The sequence below is a fragment of the Alexandromys fortis genome, unplaced genomic scaffold, assembly GCF_014885135.2.
Source record: "Alexandromys fortis isolate MF-2015 unplaced genomic scaffold, M_Fortis_MF-2015_v1.1 scaffold_7, whole genome shotgun sequence".
Lineage (NCBI taxonomy): Eukaryota > Metazoa > Chordata > Mammalia > Rodentia > Cricetidae > Alexandromys > Alexandromys fortis.
In genome coordinates this window covers 21,199,224-21,213,039 of record NW_026067920.1, presented here as the reverse complement: position 1 = coordinate 21,213,039, position 13,816 = coordinate 21,199,224, and the positions used below count along the sequence as shown (strand labels likewise).

Genomic DNA, 13,816 nt, shown 5'->3' with positions numbered 1-13,816 from the left:
AAAAAAAAAAAAAAAAAAAAAAGGACACACACACACACACACCTCTTTATGGTCTCTCTGTTATCTTCTCTCCAGTCTTAGTTTCTTTTCTTACCTTTACCTAGATGTATCCCTTCTGTCTCTCTTGAGTTCTTCCTTCTAACTAACTTTATATTTTTCCTTTTTATATCCAGCAGAATCTCTCAAGTGCTTTTATATCCAGCAAAATCTTTCAAGCAGTATAAAAATTACAGTGTGGTTACAATCTATTTTTAAGTGAATGATTACAATGAATACAAGTAAAAAAACAGCATGTTTTCCCGATCCCTCACATGATTAAACATTTTACGTATTACAGGTGAAAAACAAGTTGTCCCAAGAACCCACATGTATTCATGTCCAAGCAACTTGTTATAGATTAACAGAGTGCAAGCAAAACAAGGTATTTTTCTTGGCCAATTCTTTTGCTGGCAGACTGCATTTTGCCATTAGAAAGAAAGGACCTATCATTTTATTATTTATCTCAAAAGGTAATCTTTTAAGAAAGCTTAGAATAATCACAAATCTAAACGTTTGTATATGAAAAACAGTCAGCTCTACTTTAAATCCTCAGGGTGCATGCCCACTCATCAGTAGTTTTTTGTTTGGTTGTTTAATTTCAGGAAGCTGAGGGCAGAAATGAGTACAGGAATAAATCATCAACCCATCCTAGCAAGTCAGTCAGCAATAGCCAGACTGTCCTTGTTCTTGTTTGTCTTTAAATTGTTTTCCAAGATTTTTCACCACAAATCCAATAACAAAAACATCTTAACCTAACTTAAGATCTCTATTTAAAGATTTGTTTCGGCTATGTTGCACACTGAAACTCATGAGCATATCAACATTAAGATTAAAAGAACTTGAGCTAACTTAGCTTCTGGGACACAGCTGTTTTTCTTAATCATTAACTAAGCCGCAGTCTATATGTCTTCTCAAGAGAAACAAACTGTGTGACATTTTCTTGTTCTTATTTTCCATCCTCTTCAGCCCCCGCATTATCAGGGGTTGAGGCAGCACCATATCTTGCTTTTACTAAAGACCCTCAGTCATCAAAATCCTATTTAACCTAACACTATTATTGTATAAAATCATTGCTTCAGTTAAACAGCTTAGGAGGAAAACATCTTCCTAACAATCCACAGGTAAAAATGTCCATTAGTTAATCATATAACATGAGGGCCAGTGGGGCTCTCCCCATGCCCATTCACACCATGCCTGATACCAGAGAAGAATGGCAGTGGCAAACATGGAAAGGCACAGCAGTAGCAGAGACATTCTGGGGCCCAGACTCTCAGCCTTGCCTATGAGGACCATCAGGACCGTACATGCTGGTGGGCCCATCCTCTGAAGTCAGTTGCCACCTGCTGCTCCTCTGACATGGCCACTGGCAAAATAGAACTTAAATATTTTTTAAGTCACAATTTAGATAATAAGTTACAACTTGCAAAAATTAGGTGATGCCTCCCTTATATCAAAACTAGAAGTGAATGTCATGTGATATACTCTGCTTAGAAATAGTTCGTATAAATTTTAAAGTAAATCCAAATTTAATATTTTACCTGAGCAACTCTAGCCTTTGATGTGATGACTTTTTTGCTCAAACAATAATGGTAAAGAAATGGTTGTCGGGACAGGTGGTGATGGCTCTTTAATCCCAGCACTCCGGAGAAGGCAGAGAGGCAGGCGGATCTCTGTGAGTTTGAGGGTAGGTTTTCTTTTGAGCATGATATTGGTTGTATTTTTGTACCTATTCTACTTGCCAAGTTTTTTTAACTTATATTTCATCACAGTTTTAACCTCATTGTGCTTTTAAAAGGGGCAGTGGTGGCACACACATCCCAGCCCTTCAGAGGACAGGCTGGGCTACACAGAGAGAGCCTGTCTTGAGGGAAAAAAAAAAAAAGGCAAATGTCACCACAAATTTAACTTAACCAGAATCTTTGTTGATTCTGTTAGCTGCGTTGTGTTGAGCTCTTTCCCGGTGGCTGGTGCTATTAGCAGATACTGGTTATTTAATATTTATTTATTGCTCCAATTCAGGGGTTGGCACAGAATGGCTTACAGGACAAATCTGTCCCTTAATTCTTGCTTTTGTACATAAAGTTTTACTGGAACCCACTCAGACTTGCTTGTTTAGAGATGGGTTACAAAGCTTAAAGTATTTACTGTATTACTGTCTGCTGAAAACCTTGCTAACCCCCATTTTGCCTCATCTAACAAAAGATTGGAAGCAAATGTATTTTATATCTAATTCTAAAGATACGTAAAACTCAGTTTTAAATATTTGATGTAGTTTATATCCTTTGTGAGAAACGCTGAAGAAAAAGAGGTCGAAGTCATTAGGTTAATGAAATTTCCTCCCTCAAATACACTGCAGTCATTTGAGCGCTTGTTCATTGCTAACCTCAGACGCCTAAGTTACTTGTAGGATTGCCCAGCCAGTCGAATTTAGGATTCGTGTTTTCTTCTGGTGACAGGTTGAGTCTTTCCCCCATCCCTTTAAAAAAGTAACAAAGATGATACAGTAAAGATTGAATTTTCTGGTAAATAAAATGTAATCCTGGGTGAGTTTTTATTTTCCTTCCCTGCACAGGAGGAAAGTGCTCATCAGGTTTCCATTTAGATAGTTATCTGATCTCTTTCAGAGGCACGTCTGTCCGTTCCCCTTGTTGAAGCCAGTTAGTACTGGGTCCCCTTGACAGGCTCAAGTTTCAGGAGCCTGGGGATCTTAAGTCTACCCTTTGCTTTAGGGTTCATAATTGAAAGTGAGACTTGTTCATCTCCCATGAATCTAATGAGGGCGTCAGAGAACTTGGCAGAGTTAGCAAAGGAGTGCCCTGAGACTAATTATAAGTGATAAGGCTTTTGCTCTAGTACAGCTTCCAAAATGGAGATTTGAGCGCTTGGAAAATGTGATTATGGAAATTATGCCCTTTGTTTGTCTTTTTCCTAGTTACTGACTACAAAAAGGAGAACTCAAGTGTTAACTTGTTTGTGTCAGTAGCCAGGAGGAATTTTGGTGTGGTATTTTTCTGTTATCAATTTCAGTAGTACATGTAATCTTCTGACAAGCTTTAAGTTATAACAGTTGTATTTCTACTAATGTTTAAATAATAAACTTTACCCAGTTTTAAAATGTCTTGTATGTATATGAAACACAATTAATGGAAATAAGGTTGCATATTTACAACAAATTACAGTGGTATCTCCCCTTAAAAAAAATATCACTATTCTGAATCCAACAAATTTGAATTAATTAAAAAAAAAAAACTGAAAATGCCAAGTGAATTTATCTGTTTATTTTATGGTGAAAGATACTCTAATAAATGTCCAGGCTTTATCTCAAGGTAAGTAAAGAAATGGAATTTCTAGAGGATAATGCATAATATTAAAAATGATAAAGATATGTTGAATTTTTTTATCAGTAAAAATTGAAACACTCAGGCCAGCAGGATGGCTCAGTGGGTAAGAGTGCTTGCTGCCAAGTCTGAAGGCCCGAGTTTAATTCCTGCGATCTATCCATGTGGTAGAAAGGAAGAACCAACCCCCAAAGGGGACCTCTCTCCTCCAGATGTACACCGTGGCCAGCAGTCCCGCCTCCACTGCTGCGCAGAAAATAAATACATGTAAAAATAGTGACTTTATTATCTCTAAGTCTGTGGAGGTGTGTGTGTTTGCAAATGGGCATGGGCATATGAGTGCAGGTGCCCAAGGAGACTGGAGTTGTGAGCGACCTGATGTAGGAACTTGGGTCCTCTAAAGAGGAGAAGTGCTCTGAATGACTGACTGAGCCGTCTCTCCAGCCCCACCTCCAATTTTTTTTTTGAGACACTTTTTTTTTTTGTATTCTGCACTTGTTGCATCAGAGGTATTTCAAAAAAAAGCTTTCTTGGTTGAGTGTTTATGTCAAGAAAATGGTTCTGATTAGCTGCCGCAGCTACTTTTCCAAATACCCCCACCTTCCTTGGCCTGTGTGTCTCCATGTTTACTCTGCTCACTGAGTAATGGAAAGAAGATGAGCGCTGAGTGGTTTTATTTTCCTTTGGTTTGACTTTTGGAAGCTTATTCAAACTTGGAAGTAACTTTCTTACTATACAACAGAGTACTGACTTTTTCTTTGAGGAGACTCTAGCAGACTAAGATACTATATGGAAAGTACAGTGGATGCTTCTTAATACTTCCCTAGTTTGTCACCTGCTGAGCACAGCAACAACCAATTGCAGTGGTCATTTAGAGTAGTTGTTGAAGTTGTCTCTGTCACTGTTTTCTGTACTGGAGTGGTGGTTTCCTTTATTCTTACAATAGTAGATTGTTCTGTGTGTGTATGTGTGAGTGCATGTGCACGCGCGCGCGTGTGTGTGTGTGTGTGTGTGTGTGTGAGAGAGAGAGAGAGAGAGAGAGAGAGAGAGAGAGAGAGAGAGAGAGCGCGAGCGAGCTTGCACTAAAATTATGACATCATTAAAACTGAAGAAATGAAAGTGAACTTTTTGGGGGTTGATTCAGACAGCTTTACTCAACCGGTTGGAGAGAATTTTCGAAGCCTGTTTTCCTTCTGTATTTGTCCCTGATGCTGTCGAGGAAGTTACTTCCCTGAAGCACTTGCTGGAAACAAACACCTCGCAGATAAAAACAAGAGAGGCCTTAGCTGAAAATGGGTAAGTAGTAGATAGTTCTTTGAGAACATATGACTGCTAGTTTCAGTTCTAATTTAAAAAAATCTCACAGCATTGTTTAAAAATATTGTATTTGTAGCCTAATCATGCACTATAAGACTAGAAAAATATCCCTGTTTCTCTACTTTTGATATGTTTCTTTTGAAGTTTTTAAATTAACATTCTAATCAGCCAATGTTATATTACCTCTTGACTACCTAGTGTGATAAATGAGCTGGTTTTCGTTTTAGGCAATGCCTGACTATATAGCCATAAAAAGCCCCCCCACACACACACACAAGTACCAAGCTACACTCAAACTCAAGGACCTCCTACTTCAGTCTCCCAAGGGCTGAGATTACCCACCTGACATCTGTGAAAATGTGTCACCACACTTGGCTTAATTAAAAATGTAGATCTTCTGTTTTTTGTTTTCATCTTCTCAGGATACTTACATCACAGCTTTTGGTTTATTTTTTTTAACTCTCATTTTCTTTTTAACTGTGTAAATACTATGCAGTGCTAAGTAAGCCCTTGTTTTCTTTTATACACTATCTTCCTAAACTTTATGCAAGATGAGCATTCCCAAACTGGAAATCCAAACTTTGAGGTGCTGTGAAACCCAGCCCTAGGGAACTGCGGGTGTGGATCAGCTGTAGATCGTTGGCCTAGCCTGGTTGTATAAGGTTCCAGGTTTGGTCTCCAGCACTGAAAAAGGCAGAGAGGTTGATTTTTGTTTTAATCCACAAATTTTTGAGCATTGACATGGTGTTCAAAAAGTTTGTGATTTTGAATGTTTCAGATTTTAGATGCCCAACTGGAAAAATCTACCCAGATATTCCAAAACCTACCAGTCTGAAAGCTAAAACACGCCTGCTCTCCAGCACCTCACATAGTCTGTCCTTTATCTTCTACCCTGAGCCCTAACAGTCTATTCTTACAATTTTACTTGATCAGGTTTTACTTGTGATTAAATTTGTCAGGCTGTCATCTCCTGCTTCATCCTCCACCAACTGCCTTGCTCCTATTTAGATTGGTTCAGCCTAGGCTTCCTTACACCTGTCATCTTAAGACTTCCTTCCCCTTTATCCAGTTTGGTATAACCTGTAAGGGAAAATGCACACAGACAAAGTTTACTGTATTCTTTTAGTACAAATTTGTAAGTTGTTGCTGATCTGAAATTTCACAATGAAATCTTTTTTCGATGAAGTCTTTTGCTGGAGTCCTTTCACTCATCATGGTGATGGCTTGTTCTTCAGTAATGAGCACTCTTTATGGTTTGACCTTTATGGTTACCATCTCCCCTTTGCCTCTACTTTCCTTTCCTAGAATTCCTATTAATTATTTGATGTTAGGGTGTCTAAATTTATTTTCTGGTTTTAATTTCAACGTTACTTCTATTTTGGGGCTTTTTTAATTTATTATTCATTCTCTGCCTCTGAAAGCAACCTTTTCCTTCTCAAATATTCCTTCTTCCATTTAATTAAGTCACTTGTAACTTGTTTGTGTCTCATTGTAGCCTCAGTATTTCTGTTAGACTTTCAAAAAGGGCACAAATATACCATACAATAATTTACCTCATAAAATACCAAAAAGTGGTCATTGCTGGCCTAATAATAGGATCCAAGTAGTAAAAGACATCTACTGAGAGCTGAAGGCTGTAACTAAACTAATGATAGTGCATTGACCTAACTAAGTTATGTAGCCACTGGCAAAGAGTCAGAGCAATCCCTCCCTGTCCATAGGGAATGTGTTCCAAGATCCCTGAAGATGCCTAAAATATCGAATAGTGGTAATCTCCATACCTGCTGTTTTTTTTCTATATGTTCACAAAGCCTCATTTATAGATTAAAAATAGTAAGAAATTATAAATAGTAACTAAGAGTAGAAGATCATAAAGTGATCAGAGTTATATGAATTGATCTCAGCATACCTTACTGTACTGTGATATGAGATATGAGGCAGATACTTATAATAGCACCTAATAAATTAATGTATTATTCTTACTAGAATTTCCTTTTTAATATTTTCATAACATAGTTGATCACGGGTAACTGAAAACCGTGAGAAAGAAATGGCAATGGCAGATGGGGTAGAAGATGCTACTGTGCATATGCAGGCCAGAAAATACAGTCAGAAAAAGAAATAGAAAATTGCATATTATATAACTATAGAGAGAGAGAAAGACCTGAAGAACAGTTAGGTGGTAGCATACAAATCCAGCACTCTAGAGGCTGAGGCAAGAGCAGCCATAGGCCAGGTCTACCAGAGCCTGTCTTAAGCCACAAAAAGGAGAAAATGCAATAATTGGGAAACTCTATTAAAATGGTGGGTGCCTGCTGATTTTTTTTCTTTTAAATACTAATTTTTTGAAACAATATCTCATGTATCACAGGCTAGCTAGCCTGGAACTTCCCCTGTAGCCAAGGATGACTTTGACTTTCTGATTTTTCTTCTGCATGCTGCTGGGGATGTAGGCCTGCACCACGATGCCAGGTTTTCTCAGTGCTGCGGATGGAAGCCAGGGATCTTGGCATGCACTGCAGCACCCCAATTATGCTGTACCCCAGCCCTTAAATGTCTTTCTTCTACAATAAAAAGAACAAGCTAGAACTGGAGAGATGGCTCAGCAGTTTAGAGCACTTTGCTCTTGCAGAGGACCTAGTTTTAGTCCCTGGCACCAACATGGTAGCTCACAGCTTTCCATAACTCCAGTTCCGGAGATCTGATACCCTCCTCTAGCCTCTGAACATGAGGCACAAATGTGTACACATATACACATGCAGACAAAATACTCATAATATTAAATAAATAAATAAATTTTTTTTGAAGGAACAAGCTAATTCCTGGACTGTATTCCTTCATAAAAGTTTAACTTAACCTTTCTAATTACTGTTAGTGCTGACTTTTGGTTGCCCTGAGATAACAGTTGATACAAGATTGATTGCAATGCATAGTATACCGTCACTGTATTGAAGGTGAAGTTTATGGTGAAAGCGCTCGAGTAACCTGTTGTTGGCTTCATTGTGGCCTTTACAGTGAACTGCTGGATGTATGGATGGAACTGCAGGATATTCATGATGCACATGGCTTGAGATACCAGTGGGGTGGCTCCCATAGCAACAAGAAGCTTTTGTGTTCCTTGGGAATAGACACTCGAAACATTGTGAGTTTGTCAGAATCTTGGAAAACCCTTTAATCAACCTGTGTATTTTTTAAATTTACTATTCAGTTTAAGCTGTGATTATCCAGCTCTACAGAGAAATGGTGGCTTGAATGTTCTCTTATTTTGAACGTGGCAATTTTAAGACACTAATGTTCCTCTAAAGTCAGTGGTCTTTTTTTTTCTTTTAGATTGATTGATTGATTGATTGTGTATACAGTATTCTGTCTGCTTGCATGACTGCACTTCAAAAGAAGATCTCATTATAGATGGTTGTGAGCTACCATGTGGTTGCTGGGAATTGAACTTAGGACCTCTGAAAGAGCAGCTAGTGCTCTTAACCACTAAGCCACCTCTCCAGCCCAAGTCAGTGGTTCTCAGCCTTCTAACACTGTGGCCCTTTAATATAGTTCCTCATGTTGCAGTGAGCTCCAATCATAAAATTAGTTTTGTTGCTGCTTCATAACTCTAATTTTGCTACTGTTATGCATCATAATGTAGATATCTGATATGCAGATTGTCTGATAGGCGACCCCTCTGAAAGGGTTGTTTGACCGCAAAGGGGTTGTAGCTCATAGGTTAAGAACCACTGCTCTAAGTATTTTTTTTTTAGAAAAGTTTTGTTTTTCCTTAACTGTAAAATGAAAAATTGGACTGGGTTACATATATACACACATTTATATATGTGCACACATGTAGTGTGTGTGTCTGTATGAGCCCGTAGGAAAACTTAAGTTTATTCTGTTCATCATTCACAGTATAATAAAAACATTGTAAGCATATTAGAAGCATTTTCAAGACAGACAAATCATTCTCTAAATACATGTTCTTTCTCCCTAATACAAACATAGCTGTTCACTGGCAATAAGAAGCAGCCTGTTATAGTACCCATGTATGCAGCAGGATTGGTAAGTACAGAATATCTGTGCATATATTCATCTTTATCATGTTTAATTTTTAAATCATTTTATAGCATGACAAAAAAGTTTGTTTTGAAATACGGTCTTTGTATGTAGACCTGGCTGACATAGAATTCTTTATGTAGAACAGTCTGGCCTTGACTTAGAGATTCACCTGTCTGACTTTGCCCCCTGAGTGCTTAAATTAAAGATATGCGTCACCACACTTGCCAGAAAGTGGTGGTGGTGGTGGTGGTGGTTTGGGTTGGTTTGGTTTTGTTTTTGTTTTTCTTCTTGTTGTTTAGTTTTGTTGTTGTTGTTTGTTTGTTTGTTGTTGTTGTTTTTGAGGGGGTGGTTTGTTTTTCCAGACAGGATTTCTCAGTGATATCAGCCTTGGCTGTCCTGGAACTTACTGTGTAGACCAGGCTAGCCTCGAACTCACAGAGATCTGCACGCCTCTGCCTCCTGAATGCTGGGATTAAAGGCATGCGCCACCATTACCTACACCGGCACGGTGCTGACTCTGATCTCACCCTCGTGAGGCAGTACTGAATCTGAGCCATCTCCCCAGCCTGTATTTTCTAAACTTTTAAAAAAGAAAAAAGAAAAGTGCCTAGAACCTTTGAGATATGTTTTAAATTCATTATTAATTTTAAATAAAACAACATTGAGGTTATGGATGTTCAAAAGAGCTTGAAAATACCAAATTATAGTACATGAAAACGAGCCACGACCTTAGTTAGTTTCCATTAATATTTTAATATTTTTAATGTGTTAATTGTATTTTTTCAGATATGCTAGGTAGTTCTGGCAAATGGGATTTTACTCTCTGTTTTAGAGGTACACAGAGTAAATTTTGTCTTGCAAAACCAAAAGAATCCAGGCAGTAGTGGCTCTTGCGTTTAATCCCAGGAGGCAGAGGTGGGTGCATTTCTCTGAGTTCCAGGCCAGCCTCGGCTACATAGTGAGTTCCAGGACAAGCAAGGCTGCACGGAGAAACCCTTTCTTTAACTCCTCCACACACAAAAGTGTGTTTGAATTGTTTCAGATCAGTGGAGTAAACAGTGTTTCTCCTCTCTGAAATGGCAGTCTCTCTGTGCTTTCTTTTCCAGTATAAAGATCTAAGTACCAAGACACCAGCTCAGGTTTAAATATGTTAAAGTCATACTAACAGACATTGTGCTTTCAACATACCACATGTAAAAAGATTGCCTTTTTGTGTCATATTGGTATCTTAAACATCATTAAATAAAATCTTAATTTAAATGGAAGATTTGACTTCAAAAATTTTATTCTAAAATATATATATAGTACTTTGGAAATGATCTTTTTCTTTTAAATTGCCATTATTATAAACTTTGTATTGATCCCTCTCCAACTAATGATGAGTTTACCTTTTTCAGGGTATGTTAGAGCCCACCAAGGAACCATTGAAACCATTGTCTGCTGCAGAAAAAATTGCTTCTATTGGTCAGACAACCATTATGACACCAGAAATGAACACATGTACATCTGATCCATTCCAGGTAAAAATATTTGTATGTGTTGTAAGCATGTATACGGACACATAAGTACACATACTGGTTTATTTTCTTTAATATATCTTTTATCTTTATATTTGTAAAACTTTACAGTAGATGTGTTTTGATTGTTAATTAACACTCTTAGAATACAATGGACAAATTATCTCTAATTTTCAAAAATAAAAAGATAGCCAGGCGGTGGTGGCGCACACCTTTAATCCCAGCACTTGGGAGGCAGAGGCAGGCAGATCTCTGTGAGTTCAAAGGCAGCCTAGTCTACAAAGCGAGTTCTAGGACAGCCAGGACTACAAAGAGAAATCCTGTCAAAAAAAAAAGAAAAGAAAAAAAAAGAAAAGAAAATGATGCGTAAAACATAGGTCTGATCCTTTCAAGTATGTTTCAGGAAGCATCTGGTGTTAACTGCTGTATGCCGCTGTGGCTTATTCTTGGGCATAGTTTAAAGTTCATTTCCAAGCCAGAATATCACTGGCTCAGTAAGATAGCCAGGCTTGGAGTGCACACCGCCTGGCTCTGTGATGGTAGGACAGAATGCCTCAGTTACTCTTCCCTTGCCCTCACACTGCACCCGCAGGCCCACACTGCTCTGGGATACTTACTGAAAATGGAGCTTTTGTGTCGCAACGTTAATGTCAGTTTTTCTTCTTTCCTCTTTCCCCATCACTATTGCTTATTCCATTGGCGTTAGCTACAGCTTAGAAGCTCCTGGTCATAACTTTACACCATGTTATATTCTTACATAATTTAATTCAGACTTAACTGAAGGCATATTTCTAGGTAACCAAATGAAATACATGTATTTTAATTTAGAATTTTGTGCTAGTTGGCTTGGCTTCATACCTGTGATTCACCTTAAAACAGGACCTGAAGTGCATCATAAAGATCTTCATATAAAGTCCACTAGTCATTGGGACACCATGTATAATTTTTATGTTACTTTTTTGGTCCATACAGTAATGCTGTTGTGTCTGGTGGTGGTTGTGCTTTTCAGGTGCCATGACAGTAATCTGTAATACTGGAAGCTTGCAAATTATATCAGGAATACCTGTTCCCTGTCTTGTTTTTCTTTCTTTTCCTCCCCAGAAGCCATAAACCGTGCTTCCTTTTGTTTTCATTTTTAGCATCACTGAACCACACTGCCACACCACAGCTACCTATTTTCTTCTCAGTCTCCCTACTCCATCCCAACTTAAATACTTGCCTCATGGTGTGGGTCCCCCCCCCAACCTGAGTATGACTTATCAGTCCTATAACCGTTGTTGAGGGATTTGAAAGCCTTGGAGCCAAGTGTACTGACACACCTGTAACTCCAGCGCTTGGGAGACTGAGGCAAGGAAATCTTGGGTTCAGACTGAGGGGGAAACTAGTAATGACACCATGACAGTGTGAAAAGGTAAAAGCCTCGGAAGGAGGGGACACCAAGGTAGCTTTTTTGTGTGTGTGTGGGGGGGTCGGGTCTTGAACTCACATTTCATTATACAGAGGCGAGTGTGACTGACATCATCCCCCTGGTCATCAGTAGCAGCTTCAGCCACTTGATAGAGCTATTTCAGTTGTGAATGAGAAGGTTGAGACTGGGGCTGGGGAATGGATACCATGTACCCCCTTTTCAGTAAGGAAACATACCTGGAAACGCCGAATGACTTGCCCAAGGTTGCACATCAGTGGGTCTCCTTTCGCCAGCCTCCATATTTCTGTTCTTGTTAGCACGAGGTTTTCCCCACAATTAGTTTTTAGCTTATTTGAAATAATTACAGATATCTAAGTTATTTCAAATAAGGTAGAACAAAGAAAAGCCCTGTGCGTCCTTTGCCTATGTACCCTCTTGGCTACCTTTTACATGATTATAGTAAATATAAAGTATAATCAGGAATAAGATATGATCTTGTTTATATAGCTATGAACCCCTTGGTCACAGATGTGGATGCAGGTAACTACCCCACAATCAACATAGAGAATGTTCACTCGCCACAGAGAGCTTCTTAGGAGGAGAATGTAGTCAGGTCCTTGGGAGCTGTGCACAGCACAGACATGGAACATAGACACCCTCAGTGGTCACTCTCCCTTCTGTCCCACTGTCTTTCAGCCCTGGCATCTCTTAATGTCAACATTTTACTCGGTTTTATACCTTCCTCCTCAGCCTCTAAGCTGGACAGACTGAGCCTGATTTATGGAGATTAAATGCTTATATTAACTTGTCTATCCCTATTTTACCAAAACAGTTATATTATCTTCCCCAAAGAACTAATTCATGTTCCTATCCTACATATAATAGTATCTTTTCCCAGGGAAAAAAGTAAGTATAATGTTGCAATAGCACCTTCCTTACAGTGAAGCATGGCTAGAATGCCAACAGCATGAATGTAAATGAGCAACAACATGTTGTATTTAAAAATCTAATAGAACACAAGTTATTTCCATAGGTGTTGTAATACAGTCAACAAAAGAGAAAACAAAAAGTTTTCTGTATAAAAAAATCTTAAAATGAAGTTACTGCTTATTTAAAGAACGTCTGCCAACTATCTTCTATTTGATGTTACACTGTTCACTTTATGTTATGAACTTTAAAAACCTAGAGTAGTCAAAGCAGTTGTAAGAATTCACTGTCGTGCATAAATCCCCTAGGTAGTACATGCAGTGATCTCACTGGGAGGACCGAACAAAGTACTAGCTCAAAAACCAGCCTAGCTTCACATAGTCAGTTTAAGGCCACCTTGAGCAACAAAACAAGACCCTGTCTCAAAAAAAGAAAAAAAAAATCTGATTGCAAGTAATTTCTAAGCCAGAAAACTTGACTAAAATAAATCCCTGGCCTGTTCTGGAGGTATACACGACATATCTGCAGTCTAGCTATTGAATAGCTGGAAGCACAAGGACCACAGGTTTGAGACTCGGCTGAGAAATTTATCTCAATAATATATTAATTTATTAATTGGACTGGAGAGATGGGTCGGTGGTTAAGAACACTTGCCTGTGCAAGCATGAGGTCCTAAGTTTGAATAACCGTGGACATATCCACTCGAAGTCTGTAACCCAGTGCTGTGCAAGACAGAGACAGGAAGGTCTTGGGGCCTGCTGACTGGCAGCCTAGCCCCAGGTTTGCTGAGGGCCCTGTCTCACAGGAGTGAGATAGAGTGTGAAGCAGGATGTCCAGTGCTCACCCCCCCACCACTCACACAAATTCTTTCTCTCTCACACACACACACACACACTTAAATATCTGGAAATCAACACTTTAAAAATGTACATCCTAGCCAGGCATGGTGGTGCACACCTTTAATCCCAGCACTCAGATCAGAGGCAGAAACAAATTGATCTCCTGAGTTTGAGGCCAGCCTGGTCTACACAGTGAGTGAGTTCCAGGACAGCCAGGACCTTGTCTCAAGAACAAGCAAAAAAGTATACATCCCACTTACTAGGAATCAGGAAACTTGTAAAGAACTAGAGACTCTGGAATCTGTTCCTTCTCATTTTATGTATCCTGAGACCAGTGAAGTTAGTATAGATCATATGTAACCAGTTACCGTCTTCAACAATCTAAAT

General features: G+C 38.8%; 1 protein-coding gene across 2 annotated transcripts in view; it reads left to right on the top strand.

Moving 5' to 3' along the window:
• Positions 1-13,816, top strand: part of Aftph (aftiphilin) — a 62,850-nt gene that overhangs the window by 36,029 nt on the left and 13,005 nt on the right. For both annotated transcript variants that reach the window (XM_050140859.1, XM_050140858.1), the window contains exons 3-6: positions 4,522-4,673; positions 7,710-7,836; positions 8,685-8,741; positions 10,136-10,258. In XM_050140859.1, the coding sequence (XP_049996816.1) occupies positions 4,522-4,673; positions 7,710-7,836; positions 8,685-8,741; positions 10,136-10,258 (459 nt within the window). The remainder of the gene's footprint in view (positions 1-4,521; positions 4,674-7,709; positions 7,837-8,684; positions 8,742-10,135; positions 10,259-13,816) is intronic.